Here is a 26,186-nt window from a genome sequence, read left to right as displayed (position 1 = left end):
GCACATTGACTGTGTTGAACAAACTCCTCTATGAAGTTCCAGCCTGAAATAACATTTAAATTCCATCAATGATCAGGAGTTTCTGAATTACATTTTGTCCTAAAAGGCTAATTTAATACTTAAAAGTGGTGAGCTGAATGTGTTCTTCAAATATTGAGGATGTGTTTATTTGGACTAAAATGGTTCTGGTTTATCCTACTGTGTTAATTGCAGCATTATGAGATGCCACATTATAAACCACGAGCCAGCCCGTCTATTCATTCTGATCTGATCACTCAGGCCATAAATACATGTTTGTAAGTTAAGAGCACATCTGGAAAATGTTCTGAGTGATGGCTGTCTTAAATCAAAGAGTATTTCCTGACATGACCTGTGCCAAAAGTACTGCACACACACAGTGGGCCTGTTACTGGGATGTTTGTCACTCCCCTTCTTTCCAGAAATATAAGTTTTGCTATTGTTGAAAATCTGATGATGTCTGTAAAAAAGGAATGAACAGAAATGACTGAGATGAGAAATTGACAAAGGGGATTGGAAAGCAGACAAAACAAGCAAACAAGTTGAACAAAATAGTTCAGCAGATGTAACAGGTGATCAATCTGTTTTGTTTTTTGGCAGATGAATGACTATGACATAACCTGACATGATGGAATTCCATGTTTATTTGCTTAAATGGCATACCAGTGTTACACATGTTGAAAGCAGCTTGTGACGGGGTCAGCTGGGTGCTGGCACCAGGTCTAGACAGTGTCGTCAGTCCAGGTGAGATCTGGTATTGACATGTGATTTGCACCAGGGCCACTCCTAGACCATTCAACCTGGGGGCCGGAGGGTTTTTCATGGAGGCACAGAACTAAAGAATAAAACCAGAAAAAGTGCAATATTTTATTTGAATAAGTGAAGTGAGCCACGGAGCCACTTTTGACTCCAGACCTGCAGGATGCAGAGTCGTGGTCCGGCAGATGAAAACTGATCCTCTCCGAAATGAAAAGTGCAACACTTTAATTTTAAATTAATCGTTAAAGCAAAATTGTGTCCCAGTTAGTTGTGGGTCTGAGTCACCGCATATCACCTTAAGAAACTGATTTGTTATCTCTTCAGTACTTTAACCTTCTGAAGAATGGGCTCAGTATCTCCCGTAGAAGTAGTCACCAGTTTCAGATGAATTGGGATTCCTGTCTCCAACAGGACAATACCTTTCGCCTGCAGCAGCCCCAGCAGTTGTTTTCAGGGTGTTGGCAGAAGGTGTGGTTAGGCTCTAGCATGCTGGCTCCTCCTGCAGGGGACTGGTGTTACTGGCAGTGGAGAAACGGGGGGTGCAGAGGGTGACCAATGGCTGCAGCTTATTGGCCCCCTTCAGATGTTTACCAGATCCAATTGGAGGACAGAGCATCATGAGAGATCCCGCCCACCCTGAAGTTGTTGGACAGTCGGACCTGTCAGCTCTTTAACTCTGCTGAGCGTAATGTTGTTCTGCTGCTGCTGTTAGAGGAGCAGCAGCTCATCTTTACATGTTTATTATGCTTCATATTGGCTGATCTTGGTTTTCTCTCTGTATAATAACAACTATTTTTATGGCTCCACTGGTTCTGGTTCCAGTATTTTGTCCCAACCATAATAGAACATCAATAAGTTGAAAAATATTGTCTCACATAGTTAAACTGAATCCTTTCAAAAGTCCAATCAGCACCTCTGGGTGGGTGGTCTTTGTTGTGTGTCAGGACACTTTGCTGTTGGACTGGTGAACTGGTACAGATGCGCCCCGCCCCCAGAGTCCTCCACCATCCTAATGGTTTTCTCAGCTGTATTTATTGCTGCCTGCTCATGATCGGATCACCCAACTGATGTTGGTTCCGGTGAAAACCTTTCACCTCTGTCTAAGCTTTAGCCAGTGGTCTTTTTACACCCGGCCCCCCATCACTGCCCACCCCGTCTAAAGAGCTGTGACCCTTGACCTTTAACTCTTCTTGAAACCAAAGCCTTTTTTATTTTTTCTTCTCTTTGCTCTCTCTGTTTTGTTCTTTTCATCATCGGTTCTTTGTGTCATGAGAAGCTGGAGCTGAATGCTCCTCCTGACACATGCAGCATAAATGTTTCACTCTGCTGAAGACGCATGTTCACCTGGTGGAACATCCTAATGCAACTAAAGAAAACACATGGTCTTATTTTACCTGAACTGTTACGTTGATTCTTTCATGTATGTTTGAGAAATCCTTCAATTGTCCATGGCAATCCTCTCATGGAGCTCCTCCTTGGAGCTGCGGATCAGGGCGTGATAGTGTTGACAGTCTGGATATGAAGTCTTTCTAATCTGTTCTGTTAATTAGTTGTGGTGCTCAATTTAAAATTTTGATCAAGTTAATCGCAGAGTCTGTAATTAAGTGAAATTAGTCCCATAGTAATCGATCAATGTATTCACAAAATAAATATTTTCAATTCAAAAGCCATTTCTGCTGCTAAGTTGTTGAATAAATAAGACATATTAGCTCAATAACAAAGATATTTATTGTTTTTAATCTGTTCTTCTGCCATCAGATTGAAGCAAAGTGTTGTTCCATCCATTCAGGTTCCCAGTATTTCAGGAACTCCTGATCATTGATGGAACTTCTTTAAAATGTGGACTCTGGATGCTGACATTGTCAATGCTACTTGTTTTTCATTGAGATGCTATTTTAGGCTTGAGTAAAATAATGTAACCCTGATAGGTTAACTACTTTTAGCACAGCTTGAACACAACAAAGGTCTTTTCCAGCGTCCCATCAGATCGTTTTTTTTTAAACAAAACTAACTGGCAGTAGGCAGAGTGGCTTTATTGCTCATCGCTGTTGTTTGCACACTTGTGCATCAGTTTTATGGCCGTACCAAAAACACATGAATACATTGTTTCCGGCTCAGAACTTTTGTATGTTTTTTTTTTTAAAGAGAGATTAAGTGCATTAAAATTAATTAATTGTAATTACTCAAATAAAATGAATGTGTTCAAATGACTGAGATCAGTTTTTAACATCATCTTGTTCATCCTTCACATAACACCTCTTCAGATGTAAGTTGAGATGGACCTGATTCTGAAGAATGTTGTTCTAAATCTGTAGTTCTATATCAGATGTTTCCTCCATTAAATTAACTTTTCTAAACAAACAACTAAAATAAGTCATTTAAAATGGCATAGCAGAAGTTTGTAATGTTGCTCTGGAACTGTTTCAGTGATTTTCATTCACTCTTGTAAAAAGCTTCAATGTATGGATCAGTTGCATGATCCATCTTTGCCATCCATAACAATCACTGCCTGCACCCAACTGAGCATCAGTAGGTTTAAACGGCCACCCCCACTCATACCAGAACACTCCCCCACCCGAATGCTAAACTCCCAGGAGGCGTTACCATGGATATCGTCTTTGTGTCCCTCAGATACCTGGTAGCTCCAATGGGAAGATCTGTCCTCATCTTGATTCTTGGCTCTGTGATGGCCTTTACCACTAAACCTGGACAAAACACAGAGAGTCAGAGCCACTGCCACATCTAATGAAACTATTCACATGGAAAATTGGTCTTATCAGCACCTGAACACTCTTCATTCTCCCTCAATGCCACTGGAGACCATCAGTGCCCTGGTCACCATCAAAGAACTTGTTTGACCCCTACCATTACCACCTGCTGACCCACAGCTTATACCATAGGCTGAAACCATGGAAACAGCTCAAGAATGGGCTGGATAAGAAGACAGCCTGATAAGAAAACCACAGGCCTTGGAGTATGTGCTCTGTCACCAACTTGCTGTCGGTTGTGGTGATCCTCCCGTTAAAGTTAGCGGCCAGCAGTGATGAGTCCACTTCGTTTGAAACAGTGGTTGAGTTGAGTTGTCATGCACAGAGCTGGTGTTTTGCATGAATCACTGTCAGACCAACAGAGGAAATGTTCAGAAATACACTTGATTTAGAGTTTACATATGTTACATTATTCAGTTAAAGTCTAATTTGACTTTGCATCTTTTCTCTTCTCATTATGTTGGTTTCTCATGTCTGTTTTCCTTTTGCTCACAGGACCAGAAAACTGCAGATCAGAAACATTCCGCCTCACCTGCAGTGGGAGGTTAGTTCCTGTTCCGTCATGAACACACTGGGTCTGACCTCTGCACTCACGCTGCCAACCGCCCTGAATCCAGTCTGGCTGCAGCCTGTCTGGCTCAGCCAAGAGAGTCGCATCTAAAGATGTTCAATTCCAGGAGTTTTTTTCCCCGGTTTAGTTGGGGAAAACAAAAAACAATGAATTAATAAAATAATAAAAAATAGGTTTGATAAATTAAATGAAATGAATTAGTTCCAAACTGAATATGATACAGAAGCAAATACAAACCTATATTATTCTATACATTTAAGTATTCTATATTATTAAGTACCTTTATGATTTGTACATTTTTTGAAACCAGAGTTTTTCATCTGTTATGAAGCAGAAGTCTCCTCAGCCATGTTTTGGGCAGTTTACTGCAGAGATGAATCCTGTGTCAGACATTTTCCTTTCAGATTCACCCTGCTGCCCTGCTTCTTGCTCTGCTGCATGCAGGTAGCATGTTCTGCCCCAGGCAGGCCTGGGTGTCTCTCTGGGTGTCTCAGCTTTGTCCCCCAGTCCAAACGCTCTGTTGGAAGCACTGTTACAGTGACGGGGAGACAACTAGTTGCTGTAAAAAGATGTTTCAGTCATATATCTTTAAATCAAATGCCTCAGCTTGTCTTGTGTAACGTGTTGTTGCCCCATGCTGTGGTCCAAAAACATTTAACCAAACTGCAATTAGTCCAACATATGGCATCTTGTCTTGCACTGAATTATTATGTTTACACAAATATTATCAATATGCATAATCATTAGGTTGGACCTTGGTTAAAAATAAATTGCCCTTTTATGCTTTTTTTTTTTAAATACATTTTTATGTATGTTAGATGCCAAATGTTTTATATAATCAACTTTTATTTATCCATACTCGACACAGTTTTAATACAAGACATTCTTTAAAAGGCCGTTTGGCTTTTCCACCATGCAGCAGGAATGCTGGACATCAGTCTGTTTTTTGAGCTTTTTCCTGTCCTTTTAAAATGTAGTTATTTTACTACATAAAGTACTATAATTGTGCCTTTACAAATGAATACAGTGTGTTACTACTGTTATGTTGAGTATGTGTAACTGTTTCTGTAATAAATATATATTTTTTTATGATGTGGACCCCGGGAAGGGTTTTCTTTAGAAATGTCTTCATATAAGAATCGTTCCTGTCATAAATGTCAATTTCACACAAGACTGCATTTATTCTGTCTATGATCGCTGGCTGCAAGCGGTTTGTGATGCTATTTCTAATATTGCTTTTTCTCACTGCAACAACTTGCCTCAATCATTACTGAATAATACTGAGTTACATGTTTGTTGCATTGTTGGCAGAGTTCTTAACCTTTTGTATTTCTGTCACAATAACAAGATTTGCTGGATGATAAATCGTCCCAGAAGTTACTGCGGTAAACAATACTGTTGTTATTTTGAGACAATTTTCAAGTAATCTAAATGTAATGACATAATAATGCAAGAAGGATTAGTAAACTTTAAATTCTAATGAACATTTAATACTGGATTTAACAAGACATATTAAATATCCTAAATAAGCAAAACGGAAACAATAAAAATAAAATTAATTATGAAATCTCTGTAAACAAAATTGTCCTTCAAAAAATGATCAAATTGGGGAAATAAATGCAGAAGACTGAAGACTTTAATCATCCAGTTTTTGGTGGAAAGAGAGAAAGAAAAACAATAAATCATGCAAATGGAAATTATTACATTTGTTTTAATTTATCATGCAATTAATTGATTTATTGCTTATTACAACAAGCTTAATCTGTTGTTGAACATCTAAAACCTGTGGTATGAATATTTGCAGAAACTTTACTTTTTACAAAATAATACATTTTTTGCTGACTTTTTCATAAATAAATTAAACAGCTAAAGACTTGGTGAAAACTACTGAACAATTATTTCTTTGAGATTTTAACCTAAATGTTTATTGCTCATTGCCAAAAAACACAAAGAAATCCCCCAATTCACACAAAATAAATAGTGATTATTGTCTTGAATATGTCAAAGATTAGCAATAAATCTATTGCTAATCCATCAATATTTTTATGTAGAACCAGAAGCTTTTTTTGGACCTTTAATAACCAACAATTCTCCATTAGCTTCTTTTGACTTCTCTTTGTTTCTATCTAATTACAGCATGTAGCAATTTATTCTGTGACATTAATATTTCATTTTGAAGAAAAAAATTCATTGATGGCTGATAAATAAATTGTTATATTTGTGCCATTATGGAGCCAGATGTTTAGAAAGTCTGAAGTTTTAGAAACTGATTTCAGAAAATAAGCTGAAAATGTGAAAAGGGCTCCACTCACTACCAAACGTATGTATGTACCCCAACTATTTATTTCATAAAAAAGATTTTGTCCGTCTTTTCTTTTTTATTATTTTTTTTAAGTATAATGAAAGTTTTAAATAATTAAACATACATTTAAAGAGTAAAAATCCTGAGTAATTAAATGTTTGTTAGTTTGAAGCCAGTCTTAAGTTGCTTATAGGCAAAAGAATTGACCAAGAAAAGGGCAGAAGTTTTAGAAGACGGGAAAAATTTGTAATATGAATTAATAATTTACAAATAAATTTATACATTTGTGTCAGTTATCCATTTGGCTTGATATTTTTCTCTGTCTGTCTGTCTGTGTGTGTGTGTGTGTGTGTGTGTGTGTGTGTGTGTGTGTGTGTGTGTGTGTGTGTGTGTGTGTGTGTGTGTGTGTGTGTNGTGTGTGTGTGTGTGTGTGTGTGTGTGTGTGTGTGTGTGTGTGTGTGTGTGTGTGTGTGTGTGTGTGTGTGTGTGTTTTGTCAGGTGCTGGATGGTCTGTTGGCTCAGTGTGGAACCGTTGAAAACTGTGAACAAGGTGAGTCTCTAACATGGAGCTGCAGCTAATGATTATTTTAGTAATCCATTACTATTTATATTTTTCTGACAATTATTTGATTAATCAAAAAAATAAAAGTAAAAATAGTGGTACATTCTGCAGATTTTCCATTTAACTGTTGAAGCTTATTTTATACAATATTTGAAGTACATAAAAATACAAATAAATCATTTACTTCCTATTTTAAGTAAGAAAACAATTAATTGCTTAAAATGCAACAGCAAAAGGTGTTAATATGAGCTGTTTTTATTTATTTATTTTACATAAAAAGCATGCCATTTGAGAATTGGATAGAACAGATTTAACAGATGTATTATACAGGTCCTTCTCAAAAAATTAGCATATATCGATAAAGTTAATTATTTTCCATAATGTAATGATAAAAATTAAACTRTCATATATTTTAGATTAATTGCACACCAACTGAAATATTTCAGGTCTTTTATTGTTTTAATACTGATGATTTTGGCATACAGCTCATGAAAACCCAAAATCCCTGTCTCAAAAAATTGGCATATTTCATCCGACCAATAAAAGAAATGTGTTTTAATACTAAAAAAGTCAACCTTCAAATAATTATGTTCAGTTATGCACTCAATACTTGGTCAGGAATCCTTTTGCAGCCTTCAATGCGGCATGAAGGCAATCAGCCTGTGGCTCTGCTGAGGTGTTATGGAGCCCAGGATGCTTCGATAGCCTTAAGCTCGTCCAGAGTTTTGGGTCTTGCATCTCTCAACTTTCTCTTCACAATATCCCACAGATTCTCTATGGGGTTCAGGTCAGGAAAGTTGGCAGGAAAATTGAGCACAGTAACACCATGGTCAGTGGTTTTGGCACTGTGAGCAGGTGCCAGGTTGTGCTGAAAAATTAAATCTTCATCTTCATAAAGCTTTTCAGCAGATGGAAGCATGAAGTGCTCCAAAATCTCCTGATAGCTGCTGCATTGACCTGCCCTTGATGAAACACAGTGGACCAACACCAGCAGCTGACATGGCTCCCCAGACCATCACTGACTGTGGGTACTTAACACTGGACTTCTGGCATTTTGGCATTTCCTTCTCCCCAGTCTTCCTCCAGACTCTGGCACCTTGATTTCTGAATGACATGCAAAATTTGCTTCCATCCGAAAAAAGTACTTTGGACCACTGAGCAACAGTCCAGTGCAGCTTCTCTGTAGTCCAGGCCAAACGCTTCTGCCGCTGTTTCTGGTTCAACAGTGGCTTGACCTTTGACCTGCGGAATGCAGCACCTGTAGCCCATTTCCTGCACACGCCTGTGCACGGTGGCTCTGGGTGTTTCTACTCCAGACTCAGTCCACTGCTTCCCCCAAGGTCTGGAATCGGTCCTTCTCCACAATCTTCCTCAGGATCCAGTCACTTCTTCTCGTTGTGCAGCGTTTCCTGCCACACTTTTTCCTTCCCACTGAGGTGCCTTGATACCTCACTCTGGGAACAGCCTATTTGTTCAGAAATGTCTTTCTGTGTCTCACCTCTTGCTTGACGGCGTCAATGATGACCTTCTGGACAGCAGTCAGGTCAGCAGCCTTACCCATGATTGCGGTTTTGAGTAATGAACCAGGCTGGAAGTTTTTAAAAGCCTCAGGAATCTTTTGCAGGTGTTTAGAGTTACTTTGTTGATTCAGATGATCAGGTTAACTGCTCGTTCAGAGAACCTTTTCATGATATGCTAATTTTTTGAGATAGGGATTTTGGGTTTTCATGAGCTGTATGCCAAAATCATCAATATTAAAACAATAAAAGACCTGAAATATTTCAGTTGGTGTGCAATGAATCTAAAATATATGACAGTTTAATTTTTATCATTACATTATGGAAATTAATGAACTTTATGCTAATTTTTTGAGAAGGACCTGTACATTTTTGGTTTAATTTTTTCTCTGAATATGTTCATTCAGAAAATGGCCTTTTATGAGTCTCTGTACTCTAGTTAATGATTAGTCGATTACTAATTTAGTTGGTGATTATTTAATCATATTTAACCACATTAACCGTTTCAGTTCTGCTCTGTTATCTTCAACATCGGGTGGCGTTAGATTTGTTCTTATTTCGTTGTCTTCTCTGCTTTAAACTGCGTAAACATGTCAAGTTGTATTTACCCAACTACACCCTGTGTGTTTGAGATCTCTAAAAGCTTAAACCTGCAATTTCGTTTGTTTGAGATTTAATGATTCACTAGTTAGTAAAATGAGCACAAAAGCTCAAGTAAATCCTTCCACAACTGATTCTTTTCTAACTTTAAGAGGAGGCCTTGTGGCTAACCAGGGGGAATCTCATGCGTTCTGTCAGTCATGTTTGCTCTAGATAGAAGATTGATCATTTATCAGGTTTATTAAGCAAACTCTTTGCAGTAATGTGATTTCAGTTTCCTGTAGTGTCTGAATAGTGGCTGTAGATGTTGTTGTTCATGTGTTCAGGATCAACTGGTTGTGATTGTTAAGTTTTGTTCTAGTATGAATTGTTCCTCGCTGAAAAGTCTTTCATTACCTTTAATCATTCCTGAGTTTTTCCATGTAAAGCTGCAGCTGCAGGTGAAGCCAGGCTCCTCACAGCAGCTCTGCATCAGGCTGAGTCTCACTCAATTTTGTGCATTTCCTGTTTGCTTTATTTCAGTCAACACAGACAGTGAGACTGCAGTGGTTAACGTTACATATGCATCCCGGGAACAAGCAAGGCAGTAAGTTACTTCAATAATTATAATTTTTTTAATTCAGTCTTTTGAAAATGCACAGCATATTAAATAAATATACCAAAGGAAACAATCTGGAGATCTGTGTAATTTGGCATAATCAGGTAATCAAAGTGATTCATGTTTCAATTTATTAATAGGCCCGTGTGTCCGTAAATCAAAGAAGGCCTTCATACAACTTTTTTCAGAGTTCAATCCAGTTTTTTATGGTGTGTGTCTGCCCCCTAGTGGCCATTTTTATGTTGAATTTTTCCCCATATTTTGAGGGATCAGGTTCAGAAGTTAAATTTCAGTGGTAATAATTTAGCTTTAAACCTCATCTCCAGCTATGTTCATGATTTTCAAGACTTCTTCTGAATTTGCTCACTATTAAACAACTGTGGGTTTTGGTGCAGATGTTCTAAACCAGATGTTACCTGTGCCTAGAGAAGGAATGAAGCACAGACTCCAAAATATATCAAACAAAAACGATGCAAAAGTATTGGTTTATATAAATCAGTGTAAGCCCAACTCAATAGATTTCAGGTTTAGGGAGCAATCGCTTTTTCACACAGAGCCATAATAAATTAGATTTTAAGAATTCATTTTATGTTTTTATTTTTGACTAGTATTTACATTTGTTTGGTCTGCTACATTTATGTCCGAAAAACATACAAACAAAAGGAATCATGAAGTGACGAGCGCTGCATGACTACTGTGACTTGATGGAACACAGTCGCTATGAGCTTTATATGTGAGAAGAATTTCAGTGTTCTGAAATTTGCCAGGATTTTAAAAATGATTATTTCTGCTAGCATTTTATATTTTATTGAATCATACTGTAACACATAGGCATTGCTGTGAATTTGTATGAAATAGAAAGCAACCAGATTTGTAAATGCCAATGGAAAGACGTCTCTGTTAAAATGTCAGACCTGTTCCTCTTTAAATCTATCTGCAGTCAGGTGTTGATCTGTTTGCCATCAGAGCCATCCAGAAGCTGAACGGATACCAGTTGGAGAGCAACGCCCTGCGTGTCTCCTACATCCCTGACGAGACCTCTGACATGGAGGGGGGCCAACGGGGAACTGAAAACGGCCGTCGCCCTGGTTACGGGCCCCGTGGCGGACTCCGTGGGGGGTCCCCTAGCTCCGGAATGCCCCCTAAGCCTCCACACGCTGACATCCCCCTCAGACTGCTGGTCCCCACGCAGTACGTGGGAGCCATCATCGGCAAAGAGGGAGCCACCATTCGCAACATCACCAAGCAGACGCAGAGCAAGTGGGTGATCATGAAGAGAGAGGGACCTGCAGGAAGGGAAACACACTGTGTGATGCGTTTGCTTCGTTAACATCTTTTTTTTTTTAAAGATTCTGTTGAACCACAATTCAAGCGCAGTGTCTGATTTTCATTGGTTAACTTTCAGTTTTGAAATTGTTTTTTAAAATTATTATTTAATTACTTTTTATTCAGTTTCAAATGATTTCAGTGACCATTGTGGGTTTTTTGGTCTTTGACAGAGATACCAACTACAGTCCACTTTTTTCACTTCTAGTACTGATATCTGAGGTTTAATATCGGCTGATATGATCCGATACAATACAGAACAACAGAGCTGAATTGACTGAAAACGTTTCTGTTTTTAAACACAAACATAAATACAGAAATAGATTCAGAATCTTAGTCAAACATGTAAAAACTACAACTTTAATTTGTTTAGTCAGTTATGAGTAAAACAGCCAATGTAAAATAAATAATAAAGAAACTGAAACAGACAAAAACAGCACGGTCAAACGTGACAAAACTTTTAAATGGTTCAGAAAGTGCAATTAGGAATTTTAAATATAATTTAAAATAAATAATAAAGCATGACGTTGCTCAGAGTACTAAGCATAGAATTAGACTGAATAGATCTGACGTTATGGATCGGGTACATTGTCACCGAAATTCAATCTCTAATTTTATTTTTTTCAATATCGGGATAGATTATTAATTCATTAATTCATCTCAACTTTTAAATTATTTATACCCATACACTTACTCTGTTGCCCTGCAGGATCGATGTTCACCGCAAGGAGAACGCGGGTGCTGCTGAGAAGCCTATCAGCATCCACTCCACTCCTGAGGGCTGCTCAGCCGCCTGCAGGATGATCCTGGAGATCATGCACCAGGAGGCCAAAGACACCAAGACGTACGTGTCAAACTGATCCAGCATGGCAGAGCATGATGTCTGACTGTAGGCTGCCTGAGGCCCAGTGTGATGAGCAGGGATTTTGCTTTTCAGAGCTGATGAGGTTCCTCTCAAGGTTCTGGCCCACAACAACTTTGTTGGCCGCCTTATTGGGAAGGAGGGACGCAACCTGAAAAAAGTCGAGCAGGACACGGACACCAAGATAACCATCTCACCGTAAGACATGCTAACTATGACCAGCTCAGCACGTTTAGCTTCAGTATTTAGAATGTCTTGCGTAAGTTCTGACACTCCTCAAACATTTTTTTTTTGTCTCGTCACACTACAGCCTCAAACCTCACATTATTTTTATTGGACTTTAACGTGACAGACCAGCACTAAGTAGTACACTGGTCAAAGGGAAATACTAGTTTTTGATTAGTTTTTCAAATAAAACGGTTGCATCCATTAATATTCCACTTATACCATTTAATAAATTGGCTTCAGAATTTCCCTCTTTAGTAAATGAAATCCAGCTGTTCTGTGAAGACCTCTGAGGTTTGGTAGAGAACAAATTGAAGACGTTTAAAGGAGGTTTAGGTTATAAAACGACATTCAAACAGTTTCTCACCAGCCATGTTGAGAAAACGGCAGAATGTGGCAGAAAGTGTTCCGATGAGATGAGACCAGAACTGAACACTTAGGTCCACAGGCCACACCAAGATGAACAGAGCTTGGTGTTCTGTTTCTCTAACAAGTCCACTCTGCAGCAGCCTATCTCATCAGAGCCTAATAAAAACACTGAACCCTGTGGTTGTAATCTGAGACAGTTCTGGAAGTCTAATGTAGAAATGTAGATGTTAATGTGTAGTGGAAATATTCTCTGTTATGTCAAATGTTTCTTTATCTGTATATGAGAATATTGTTTGTTGGCCAGTAAGAGCTGTTTGTATGAGGAAGCTGTGAAATAGTGAAGAGGTTTTTGTATAACTAAAATTAAAGTTCCTGTCTTTATGTTGTTAGCTTAGCTGTAACCGCTTGCTGCGGTTCAGGTGTGACCGCAGCAAGCTGAGCTAAACCTCATATGGAGGTACATCCATCATGTCGCTGTCTGGACTTTGATTTCTGAACTAGTCTTCCTCCTCTGACCCCCCGCTCTGTCTAAAGTAACTGAAGGCCACAAGCTTGATTTGTTATTTATCTGATGAATATGGTACAGCAGCTTTCTATGCATTACCTTTAGCTTGGCACTTACAGTTCTCTCTATGAATAGAGTTTTGAGTTTCTTGCTTCGCATAAACAGGGACATTTGGAAGTATGGTCCAGTCAGAACCCCGTCTTCAGGGTTATTCAAAGTTGAGATAATTACTGACCTTTCATTTCACAAAGTAATTTTGAGCAGAGATTTACATTTTGCAATGTTGAAACATGTTCACGATATCGGTGACCTGGACTTACTGTGTTAGGTGAAACTGTCTCTCAGTTCTACAAACTAGCGCAGCAGGAAGCTGAAGCGCTGCGTTCTTAATGAACACAGTGTGTGTGTGAGTAACCATGCTGGGTGTGCTGATGTGTGCAGTCTGCAGGACCTGACCCTATACAACCCAGAGAGAACCATCACAGTCAAAGGCTCCATTGAGGCCTGCTGTAAGGCTGAGGTCGAAATTATGAAGAAGGTCAGAGAGGCCTATGAGAATGACATTGCAGCGATGAATGTAAGTGCACACACATGCTCATCAGAGCTGTTATCTCCAGTCATATTATCCTTTGAATGACAGATCACAAAGGATATGTCTATACTTCTTTTTTTTTAACAATTATAATGTGAAGAATCTGCAGCACAGGCGTAATGAAAAGGTTGGAATGACCTTTACATACTCGGGTCAGATGTCAAAAACAATGTTTGTGTAAAAAGAGAAAAGGTCAAAGCAGAAGAACTCTGACACATCAAACATTTCTATATGTATTTGGATTATGTACCCTGGCTTGTGTTACCCAGGTAAGTACAGTACTGAGTAACTGCAGATGATATTTCATAAAGATCAATGAACATCTACAACACTAGATTTTTACTGTATCTTCAAGGTTGTCAGGGCAACCAGCTAAGATCAACCTTCTAAATGTTCCTGTGATATTCTTCTCTACAGCAACAAACTCACCTGATCCCTGGACTTAACCTGGGGGCTCTGGGCCTCTTCCCCCCTTCATCCAACATGCCCCCCCCACCGCCTGGAAATGCAGTTGGAGGAACCCCTTACGGCTCCTTTGGGGTAATGTAGTCAAAGTACAAAGGAAAATTGTAATTCATTTCTGCATGTGTGATAAGTAGAGGTGTGCCGATCGATCGGTCACCGATCATAATCGGGCCGATTTTTGTGAAAAAGTGCATGATCGGTGATCGGCGATCATTGGCTCTTGTTGCCGATACCGATCACCTGCATCTCATTTCGCAGCCTGYCTGTGCAGCTGGTCTCCTCTTTCCTTCACACTGCGCAAAAGCGCAGCAACAAATCCTAAGCGATGTGGAACTATAACGCACTGAATGAATGGGGAAGTTTGCGTGTTGCGGCGTAAAATTGAAGCACGTTAAAATGCATCAACACAACGAAGCTTAATACGACATAAAAACAATGACATACTTGACGGAGTTTGGCTACATCGAGGCTCACTGCAGTAAAAAAGACATATGGAGGATCAGATAGCAGGTAAAGCAGCGCACAGCTACAAACACTCACCCRGATTAGCATGACGGTCAGAAAGCTAAACAAATAACCCGCAAAATTATTTAAGTCTTCRAGCTGCGATGTAAGABGCTGGTTCTGCTCTCGCTGTTGAACCGCTGCTACGCGCTACAGGTAGTAATATTTCACAGACGGAGCGYCGCTTCTGCTCCACCTGGTAGTGACTCTCACACCGAACCTCTGTTTAAAGCTGCAGCATCTAACCTAAAAAATACATTTTACATACGTATTAAAACTTTCACTGTCCTAACATGAGACAGATAATCTCAAAAAAAAAAAAATCGATCTCCTTCCTGCTCTGCATAATTACTCCGCTCAGTCAGAAACAGCCAATCAGAACTAACAGTAATCAGCTAGCCGCCATGCTATCAGGAAGTTTTCATTCAGTAACTCTGGATTGTTTATTGTAATGGATCCTGTATTTGCCTTTGAATGTTAAGTTTTATACTTGAATTTTTTTGGCAATGTTGAGAGGTTTTATTTTGACTCCTTGCATTATTTAGCCTCTTCAGAGCCTTCATATGATTTCAGACTGTATTAACGATAGCAGTACAATTTGCAGAATTCCTATTTTGTTTAGTTTTCTTCTTGGAAAAAGTTATTAAAAACAAGTTTTTGTTTAAATTAAGGTGAATTCATGGTTCTTTTTTCCACATAATGTAACCGGTAGTGTTTATGATAAAAAAAAATAAAAAATAATAATAATTACGTGATCGGCATCGGTGATTGGTATCGGCGATCAGCCCTGAGGGGGTGATCGGTATCGGAATCGGCAGAAAAAAACCTGATCGGCACATCTCTAGTGATAAGTCATTATTCAGATCTCACTAAAACCAAGCAAACCAAACTACAAACCAGATGACAGTCCATATAACAATTTATTTGCCTTCATTAATAATGAGTGCAATCTGATCATTTGACATACAATCTTTTACCAAATGTGCCAAAATTTACAACTAGAACATGTAATCTTGTTTGGCAAATTATTCCAATGACTCATCACATTCATTAAATGTATTTTTTTAATGCTTTTATGTATTTATTTATGGCTATTGTCCCTTTTGGAAGTGCTGTTTTAATTTTTCTACTGCAGTTTTTTGCCCCTGCTTCCTAGACAAATATTTCCTATTGGCTATGCATTTTGGGATGCACTCACCCCTGTTGACTCCATTCATGTTATTTCATCTCAGACAAACTTTCTTTAAAGGTGGAGCAACAATGTCATAAAGAATTTTATAAACCAAACAAATGTTTACATAAAAGATCAGATTTTCAAAGCTTAAAAGATCATATTTAAAAGAATTTAAAAGGTGATGGTACTGTTTAGATTTCTTGTCATGAATCTTTAAGGCATGTTTGCATCTTTATGCAAAAGGTTTTAAAATGATTGAATTGCATGAGCAATGTGCGCAGGCCCCAGAGCAGGAGACTGTTCATGTGTACATCCCAGCACAAGCAGTGGGGGCTATTATCGGCAAGAAGGGACAGCACATCAAGCAGCTGAGCCGTTTCGCTGGAGCCTCGATTAAGGTTTGTTAAACAGGAGATAGAAGAGAAGAATAGAAATATTCTATAATGTCCTGCAGTGGGGAAGTTCAGGTGTGACCGCAGCAAGCTGAGTTAAGTGGGAGCAGCATATTCACAGAAAGATAAAAACAAGAGAATGTGGCTCAAATTTATATTAGAAAAATAATGCTGTAGTTATTGTTACTCTGCTTAAAAGAAATGTGCAGTTAAGTATAGTAATTAAAAAGAAAAATGTACAAGAGCTACATAAAGAGACTATTTACAAGAAGCAAAAACAGGGATGTACAAATGACAGCAGGGATGTTATCTGAAATGAGAAAACTGCAAATGAAAGCAGAGATGTAAAGTTATTGACTGAGTTTGTTGGGAGTGGTGATGTTATAAAGTTTACCAGCTGCTGGCAGGACGGATCAGTGTTAATGCTGCTTAATGCAGCAGCTGTCTGGTTTATTCACCAAGGCTGAGCAACGTTAAGCTGTTCCTGAAATACAAACTTTGACATATTTTAGGTTTGGATAAAAATGTCAGCAATAGTTTCTACCAAAAGAATTTCAGTACTCTCTGGAGCCGACATCCTGAAGGCGGTAATATATTTCTGTGTTGTTCCCCAGATCGCACCAGCTGAAACTCCAGACTCTAAGATGAGGATGGTGATTGTGACCGGACCTCCAGAAGCTCAGTTCAAGGTGGAACATTAAAGGCTGATTGACATGAATCTCATTTGGCACTGGATTATATTGCCGGCAGATTGCTGGGGTTGTCTCCTGTTGAGGATTATTAATCTCCTTTTCTTTCTCGTACCCATAGGCTCAGGGCAGAATCTACGGCAAACTGAAAGAGGAGAATTTTTTTGGCCCCAAAGAGGAAGTGAAACTGGAAACTCACATCAAGATGGCTGCTGCTGCTGCAGGAAGGGTCATCGGCAAAGGAGGAAAGACGGTAGGCAGCAGAAAGCTCGTGCTTCCAGGCCTAATCTGAGCTCCAGAGTGTTTGTTCTACCGTCAAACAAATTAAAATTCAACTTTTGCCCATTCTTGAAGTAACTGAGAGTTGTGTTTGCAGGTGAATGAGCTGCAGAACCTGACAGCAGCTGAGGTGGTGGTCCCTAGAGAGCAGACACCTGATGAAAACGATCAGGTCATCGTCAAGATTAATGGACATTTCTACGCCAGCCAGGTACGCTCCCTGAGGCGCATCACATTTCATGATTCACCTTCTGCCAATTTACAACAAACTTCAGTGCATCTCCATGATAATGTATATGACTGACCAGTACAGTGTAGGTGGAAGAAAAATGATACTCGATATGTTTTACAAATAAAATGATGAAATGATGCAGTTTGTTTAATTATGCTCTCAGTAGGGCTGGGACTTTTAACACATTAATTTTGATACACTTATTTAATAGATTTTAAGTTAAAATTTTAAATGCAATTTTAAAAAATATATATGTTTCTGGTCAGAACCTTTATATTTGCTTGTTTCTGGTTCACCCTTAAAGCTGATGCACATGCAACATCTGCAGACATCAATGGAAGAAATTAACCCCCGGCCTGCTGGGGGTTACTTTTTGCTTCAAAAACAAGTCTAAAGAAGTCTATTTTAGTAATAGTCTAAAATAGTTTATATTAGACTATTGCTAAAATAAGACTATAGCTATTTTAGCAACAGTCTATTCAAGCATAACTTGAATAGACTATTGCTCTATTCAAGTTATGCTAAAAGTAGTTAGCCTGTCAGTGAAGCTATTCAAGCCTAAAACAACATCTTGATGCTAAACATGTAGCGGCAGCAGAGACGTCAGCGTCCACAGACCACATTTCTAAACAAGTTCAAGGACTGCTCAGTAGTTCCTGAAGCACTGGAAAGCTGCACCAATCTGATGGTTAAAGAACAGTTTAGAAACAATGAATATCTCTGTTACTGGGCTTATTTGACTATTTATTCAATAACTGAGCAGCAAAAAGGGTTTTTGAATTGAAAATGTTGCTTAATTTCTAGTTTTTGATTAATTCTGATCAACTATGTGGCCCTCTGCCTGTCTTCCAGCTGGCTCAAAGGAAGATCCGAGACATCCTGACGCAGGTCAAAATGTCCCAGAAAGGTGGGATGGGTATGGGCCCCGGGACCCACCCTCAGGGCTTCACTGAGATGGGGAGCCCCACACAGGGCCTGACTCAGGACCACCAGCCACGCAGAAAGTGAGGGTCTCCTCACATTGCTGTGGGACTCCCCCGCCCCACACACCTGACGGACACATGCAGACGGACAGACGAATGGATACAGAAGAGTAAAACGCAGACCCAGCAATAGACAGGGAGAGATACTAAGAAGGGTGGAAGAACACCTGACAGCCACTGAGAAACATCCTCAGTGAAAAAAAATCTAAAATTAATTCAATCAAAAGATGAAATGATTGGGATAAAAAGAAACTTGAAAACAAAGACCCAGTGCCAGGCCAGAAGAAAGACTGAGTGTGGATGAGACGATGAAGAGAAGGAGGTATGAGTCAGGCGCCGTGATGTGGCTGCACAAAGCTCCTGGCTCGCTGTAGTTCTCACACACACTTTGGATCGATGGCTTTCATTGACAGGCAGGCGGTTCTCTCCATGAAGTGATGGAAAGCTGGTGTAGTTAATGAAACCTGTGTGAGTCTCAGCTCCACTAGCCTGTGTGCAGCCGCTCCGACGCTTTATTCCTCCACATACCTCTCCAAACATCTGCAGTCAGTCTGATATTTTAAGGGCGTTTTTTAACATAGAGATATATGTATAGAAATGTTTTATTCAGAGCTATTATGATAAGAATGCAGTGAGGCGGAGCTGGGAGAGGGAGTCTGGAAGCTGCTGCAGCGGGCGCAGGTGGGCCAGCTCTGGGGTCCAGAGGAGGGGGCCGTAGATGCTAACACTGCTCTTTAAACAGCTTTCTAAAAAGCAGCTGGAGCTGAATGGGAAAAAATTAAGAAAATATGAGGTTGTAAATATATAATCTTCAAGTTATTGTTAAAAATGCTGCGTCAGAACTACGTTTTTTAAGAAAAAAGGAGGGGTTGTCTTTGTTTCCCTCTCCCCTGTTTGAGATGTAGCATACGGCAGTCTACAGTGAGACGAGAGGGGACGGGGTCTCCGGGCGCCCCCTACTGGTGGGAGGACGCAGCAAGAGACAGTAAGGAGGCGGCAGTCGTAGCTGGTCCTGCAGTTCTAATGCAGCGGTCGGCTCACAGCGCCCAGCAGCCGTGCTCGCTGGCCGCCACCCGCACCGTCAACGGCATATTTTCTATATATTATATATATATGATATGTGAGTTAGCCCGGCCCCCGCTGAGTGGACTGTAGCTAGTGAGTCAGGTGTGAGGGTTTGCTGCACCTGAATGTTCTGCAATGGCAGACAGACAAGGAGCGTCTGAGACCCTCTGCTCGTTGCTAGGCGACCGCTCTGAAGCAGCCTGGCTCTCCGATCAGGGTGTCTGTTTCTGCTCTGACGGCACAGGAAGCAATAAGTCAAGTCTTCCGCAGCTCCCCACCTGGACGTCGATGGAGGACGTGTGAGTTGAGCGGAAGCAGCTTCCTGGTTTCCTCTCCCTAACCTGCCACAGGCCTGTGGGCGGAGCCTCCACATCCTGCCTGTGTATGATAAAGAGGGGCAGGAGTATGGATGCTTTTACCAAGATTAGAACAGATCAGAGAAGAAATGAAACAGAAAAAACTACCTCAGGGTAAAATTACCTCAGTATTCTAACTTTTTTTCGCTTGCTGGTGTTTTATATAAATAGAAAAAAAGAGCTAATAGTCCTGAATATTTTTTATTTTTTTAAGAAAAAATGATGTTTTTTTTAAGTATTGTCTTGTTGCTTTGGTTATTTTTTTCTGTGGTTGTTTTTTTTTTTTTTTTTGGTGGGGATGGATAGATCAGTGAATTCAGGATGACAAAGAGGCTGTTTTCTCTTTTAGCAGAGAGCTGGTACAGTACACAACGCTGAGCTAGTTTGCCTTTTGTTGGTGGGAAAACACGCCATCTGTGTACCTGAAGTGTGATTGGAGCAGCCACTGCCTAAAGTGGAGAACTGGCCAATGGGGAGCAGTGTTACCTCAAGGGGAGGGTCCTAACAGGCTCAAGGATGACCAAACGCACCACTCTGTGGGTCTTTAGCTGACCGTTATGAATGGATGTCCTTCTCCAGACAGACAGACCCCCTTACCCTCCCTGACCAGTCCAGTCCCTGCCTCTAGTCTTTGTCAGTGTGCCTGCCTTGAACCCTCAAGGACCCTCCTCTGGTGCCTTATTGACATCATCAGGAAGCACTAAGCAGGAGCTGTGTTTTCTCCCTCAGCAGTTTAAGAACTTGGTTTTACCATCACAATTGTATACTTGTGGTCCAGATAGAGCCCGACTGTTCATGCTTACACTGCAGGCGGCTTTGATGTCTCTAAATGTGAATATTTATTACCTGTGCACTGACCATGATGCTCCCTGTTGGCTACATGGGTGTGTATGTGAATGCAGGCATGTGCAAGTTTGTGTTCAAAGTTTAACTTTTTTTTTTTTTTGGTCAGGGAATATGGTTGGGTTCACAAGAAACTGAAAAAAGTAGGACGAGAACCCACGGTCCTCCACCTGGAAAACCCATCGAGGATGGAGAGAATTAAAAACTTTCTGAGAAAATGGGAGCAAATGGCAGCCATACTGCTGCAAAAAAGCTTAAAACCTGTTCAGTGATCGTTATTCTTTTGTATTTTTGGAGAAAATTTCAGAAGAAAAACCCCAACAAGGAAAGCAGTTGAGAACAGAAAGACAATGCTAAGTCATCGTAGGACACTGCCAAACGTAAAACTCCTTTCAAGTCCTCACAGTGCTGAACGAAGCGGACTGTTTGTCTGCGCTGGCTGCCCCGCAACCTGAGCATCAAACAGGGAAAAGCCTTTTCTGTCATGTCTATGCTTCCATTTTTGCCAAGAGGCCCGAACTTCACAGCTCGGCATGGTTGTCCTGTCGTTTCCAAACCATAGAGCTCTGTTCACAACCGCCAAGACACATTAGTTAGGGTTTATTTTTCAGTCTACAGGGTTTTTGATTGGTTAGATTTGACGTATTTTGTTTTTATTTAGTTTAGACAATACAACAAGCTTTATTTGGACATAACATCTAGGGACATAGTGTTGCACTAATTGATGAAATATGCTGACGATGACAAACTACCAAAACGACTGAGAACACCCAGCCCACATAGCGAAAAAAAAGATGGAGCGCAACAGAGAGTAGAGGTGGAATGAACACCTTCAGTCTTTCTCCTCTCTTTTGTATTCTTGGAAAGAAAATATTTGATTTCCTTCAGTTTCTGAATAACGTTTAATTTTTGGAGCGGGCAGGAACGTCAGGGTCCCTTGCCCTATCTTGCGCTGGTCTCCATTGTGTTCGTTTTGCTCACTTCTGTTGAAGACCTTTTGATTTTTCTATTTAGTCCACTTAAAAAAAAAACAATGCTTAAACTTTCTTTTTGTTGGAAAATCTGAAAATAGTTTAACTTCTACGTGAATACATACATCTTTTAACAAAATGGCTACTAAAAATGATGAAGTACTAACAAGTAGATCAGTACAGGATGTTAACTGTGCCAAACAAACAGTGGAGGTTTGGTCCAAAAATACAAACTGAGAATATCTGCAAATAATCTCTGAGCTGTTCTTGAAGGAAAGGTTATGTCTATGAAACAGCAGAGTCTCATCTTGGAACAGAACTCCTCTTTGTTGTTTTATTTATCTTTTTATTCTGTACATTAGAGAAACAGCTGATAGGATCAAACTGAAAGCCAGCACACGCTGTGCTGCCTGCAGCTCCTCTGTAGGTCAGAATGTAGTGAGAAGGACTATCTTCTAACTTGCTCTTGGCCATTTAATTCCTAATTTTGGATCATTTTTGGGCTAATTCCAGACTGATCTATTGTTGTATAAGATTGACAGAGTTTAGTGTGAAGCCACCTTTAAAAATACTTCAATATTAATTTCAAATGCTAACATTAAATATGTATTAAAGTCTTTTCAATACTATTTGAATCTTCATTTTAGTTGTGCATGTTTTGCCCCTTTCCATTCTGAAGTACTTTGTATTACTGCTGATCATTTCTGTAGCATAAAGCTGGCCTTACATTATATCCTCTAAAATATACAATCTGCTGATTTTATGCAAGTCTAATGGGAGAAAACAACAGAAGTCATATTTTCACTTTTATTGTCATAGCATATACTTTGGAGCCATGTTTATTTGGGAAATTCTAAGTAGTCTTTGGCTGCAATGGGAATGAGTTCCCAGGAATCCTTTACCAGAGAAATTCCACTCTACCTGTTGGTGTTTATCAGCAACTTTTTAAAGTCTCACCAACAACTGATGAAGAAAATAGAAAAGCCTTTGACATGTTGGATTAGTTGCTGGATGCAGTCATGCATTGTCGTAGATCCTTAAAACATAGCGGACACTCTTCAGGGAGTGATTCTCCACCAAGCTACTTATTATGGTGAAAATTCATCTTGTAACCATAACAGTGTAATGGCAGCACACTGATATAAACATTACCTATGTTACTTATATGATCAGCATTAATGTAAAGTACACAATAAATTGGCAAAAACAAAATGACAAAAGAAAAAAAAATCAAAAAACAAAAACGAATAAAAAATACCTTTTCTTCTTCCCTTTTAAGTGTAGAACCTTGGAAAGTCAGACTTGGAAGCTTCTTGTTTGTTGTAGAGCGTTAAAGCTGCACTTTAAAGAGCAGCATGAACGTCTGCCCCAACAGAACTCAGAGGAACTGACAAAACTCCAATGTGGCGAAATGTCCCGACACCCGGCCCAGAGCTGGAAAATGACAAACACGGTGGAGGGACGCTGTTACCTGGAAATAACGAAACGTGATCCTCTTAACACATAACCAGCAATGCTACCTCAAAAGAAAAAAATAAGAAAGATCAAACACAGCTGGAAGATTGTCCATTTTCCGAAGGTTGAAATGGACAGGAGTGAGTATTCAGACAGCTGGACATGCAAGCAGAAAGGAGGACACGATACTTTATAGCACAATTACATTCGTCACTCGTTGATTTAAATTTTTCAGTTTCTAACATTGTACTTCTCCAGGTAGAGTTAAAACTGAAAAGAGTAAATTTAAAGGAGATGCGCACAGAAAATTCAGAATGTACACATTTTGTGTAGTAGTGCGTGTCGGAGGCCAGGGGGCGCTGTGGGCTTCTGGAGAACCTAACTGGACCAATATCAAGCAATCACAGCTAAGTGTTGATTGATCCTGTTTGTGTTTCATGGGCTGACTGCTGGAGGCCCATTGAAATCACACATTTAGCCTAAACTGGATTAGAAATGAGAACAGCAAAAGTTAGCCTGGTTTTCCTCCAGCCCCACTCCACATGTCCCCTCTCTGGGATTCATCTCCAGAATGACACCGGAAACCATGTAATTAATTTGTTAATCTACCTCTTAGGAAAAAGAAAATAGGTTATGTTCTGTTGGGAAAAAAAGATTTCAAAATAACACCCCTTAAAAAGAAAAGAAGACAGAAATTTTTCGAAAGAAATATAGATGAATGAATAACATGGTAGTGGCGTCTCCATATACTGTAGTGGATAGTCTATTAAAGGAAAAGAAACCTATACTTCTTCCAAAGATAACTTTATTTACATTCTCTGTTTTTAGTTGATTTGGAAGGAAATATTTGATGGGATATCAAACAGACAAAAACAACCTAATTCTCATCATCACCAACTCAAAATATATTAGATTTCTTTACTCAGTTAACATCTTTTCCTTTTTATTTCAATGAAATAATTGTATCTTGAAATTCTTCATGTTTTCTCATTTTGGTTGACTCCTATTTTTCTCTCCCTTTTCTGACATCAGATTGTAACTCTTATGTTTGGGTGCATTTAGCATTTCCTTTCTGAAAAGTTTCAGCACCCTGCAAGGACCTTTTACACAAACTATGATGTATTCTCATTTCTCGTGATTCATTTGAAACAAGCAAAATTACTTCTTTTCTAAGCTGACCTTGTTGATGCTGGTGAAAGGAGGGTGATGCTGTCTCACTATTGATTTGTGTTGGATTCATCTACACTTATCAAAAATTAGATTTGACCTTGAAAAGGAAATTAAAGGATTTGATTCGCTGCAGTCACAGAGTCATGAATATACACTTTTATCATAGGATATTTTGGTCTTCACAGTATATGGACTTTCACCTTCTGCCTGAATGATTTCTTTACTCCTCATCAACACTTTTAATTCCTTGTAAACAAACAGAGCATAGATATGAATGTGTTATTAAAAGATGAGATAATGGATCTAGTTTGCCTTGTGTGTGTTTTTGTTTGCACAGATCATAACAGCGGTAAATTCATATGTAGAAGGTGGTAGTCATCAGTGTTCTATAGCTTTATAAGATGTATACAATAGATTCTGGTCTCCTTGGCAACCATAAGAAGCCTAAAAGTATTAACCCCCTGCTGGTTTGGGTAGATTCAGACACCTTACCTGTGTCTTTTCCTGTCAAACCTTCAAAACGAACCATACTTCCTCCATCTCTGCCTGACTGTCAGCTGAAACACATAAATGTTGCTGCTGGTGTTTTGGTCTCAGTATTTTTGGCCCTCGCTGTTGGGCTACTTCTTATTACTTTTCCAACAAACAGAACATGTATGCAAAATGTTTCAGGGTCTGAAACAAGCCCCTACTTTACATGCCCCTTCACCAGGCTAAGCACGGTTTGTTCATTTTAATTTGGGTGACGGTAAAGACGAATTAAGCTAGGTTTGTAGTTGATGTGTCAAACTGGGCATGAGGGGCTGCGCACTAATTGCACCGCCCTGTATCTGACCCTTGAGATGCTGGCTAGTCCATCTCCAAATGTTTTTAACTTTTAAAAATTTTTAACGCAAAAATACGTTGGGCCACTGGTGGGCAGCCATAGCAACCCAAACACCGGGCTCAGCAGATTTCATTCGAGTTTAAGGATAAGTTAATCATATCTAAAACAGGACAGTGATTCAAAGGAACACTTTTAAAAAATAATTTGGTTGGGACGGATCTAGCATGCATGCTGACGGTTTGGAAGAAGCTATTATGTTTGATAACTCAGAAAGCTCTACTGACTCAAAACAGTCCAAACACATCAGGTTCTGTTGTTACATTAAGAGGTGGTCCTAGCCTGTTTGGCGCCCTGGGTGAACCACCTTTTCGGCAACTATAAAATGTACATGCCATCTCAAGTTTATTTCTACTGACTTAAATTGACTAAGAAAAATCTTGCAGTTGCTGAGTATATTATGAGATTGAACAAAAAGGAATCCTAGAATTATATGATGAAAAGTATGTTCTAGTTTGGCGAAGTTGTCTTTGAATAGAGCAGTAGACTATTTTTGCAGGATTAATAGAACTCTTCTAGATTTGTAGATTGCCCTTTTCTCTCCAGTTTTCTGGTGAGCTGCTTTAAAGTAGCACTTCTGGATTTACCAAGCTATGAATAATTATCTTCTTTTTTTAAGGGGACTCCATTGTCTAATGCCACACACAATGGGTTCAGAGAGCTGGTGGACCGCATGGTGTAGAAATACTCATAATCTTGAATGTGAACAAAGCAAAGATGACTGATGACTCAGGAGGAACATGCTTAGATCAAACTCTATTTCCATCATGGGAGAAGAAGTGGAGGTGGCTGAGGAATATGAATACCTCGGTGTTCATCGGGACAACAGACTGGACTGGAGACGCTACAGTGAAGTATCTATAAAAAGGAACAGAGCAGACTGGACTTGTGAAGCTAAGATCCTTCAAAGTGTGCAGCAAGATGCTGCAGATCTTCTATCAGTCTTGTTTAGAGAGTCATCTCTGCTGCCATCATCTGTTGGGGCAGCAACATCAGAACCAGGGACCTAAAAAGACTCAACAACCTGGTAAAGAAGGCTGGTTTGGTTCTGCTGAACCTTTGGAGATGATGCAAAGAAGGTAAAACCCTGACCATTCTCATCATGAGACTTTCTCAGAAAATCAGAGTGTTATCAGTCACAAGCTTCTTCA

At 39.6% G+C, this 26,186-nt stretch overlaps 1 protein-coding gene across 1 annotated transcript in view; it reads left to right on the top strand.

Annotated features, from left to right (window-relative positions):
• The window catches only part of igf2bp1 (insulin-like growth factor 2 mRNA binding protein 1), a 48,917-nt gene extending 28,978 nt beyond the window's left edge, over positions 1 to 19,939 (top strand). The window contains exons 3-15 of the mRNA XM_008415094.2: positions 4,041 to 4,089; positions 6,917 to 6,968; positions 9,620 to 9,683; positions 10,662 to 10,955; positions 11,731 to 11,865; positions 11,959 to 12,081; positions 13,424 to 13,559; positions 13,992 to 14,114; positions 15,999 to 16,115; positions 16,724 to 16,798; positions 16,920 to 17,051; positions 17,175 to 17,288; positions 18,162 to 19,939. Of these exons, the coding sequence (XP_008413316.1) occupies positions 4,041 to 4,089; positions 6,917 to 6,968; positions 9,620 to 9,683; positions 10,662 to 10,955; positions 11,731 to 11,865; positions 11,959 to 12,081; positions 13,424 to 13,559; positions 13,992 to 14,114; positions 15,999 to 16,115; positions 16,724 to 16,798; positions 16,920 to 17,051; positions 17,175 to 17,288; positions 18,162 to 18,317 (1,570 nt within the window). The 3' untranslated portion in view covers positions 18,318 to 19,939. The remainder of the gene's footprint in view (positions 1 to 4,040; positions 4,090 to 6,916; positions 6,969 to 9,619; positions 9,684 to 10,661; positions 10,956 to 11,730; positions 11,866 to 11,958; positions 12,082 to 13,423; positions 13,560 to 13,991; positions 14,115 to 15,998; positions 16,116 to 16,723; positions 16,799 to 16,919; positions 17,052 to 17,174; positions 17,289 to 18,161) is intronic.
• The last annotated feature ends 6,247 nt before the right edge of the window (positions 19,940 to 26,186 follow it).

Source organism: Poecilia reticulata, linkage group LG8 (assembly GCF_000633615.1).
Source record: "Poecilia reticulata strain Guanapo linkage group LG8, Guppy_female_1.0+MT, whole genome shotgun sequence".
Taxonomy (NCBI): Eukaryota; Metazoa; Chordata; class Actinopteri; order Cyprinodontiformes; family Poeciliidae; genus Poecilia; species Poecilia reticulata.
Note: the sequence above shows the minus strand (reverse complement) of the source record. Positions and strands in the feature narration are given on the sequence as shown.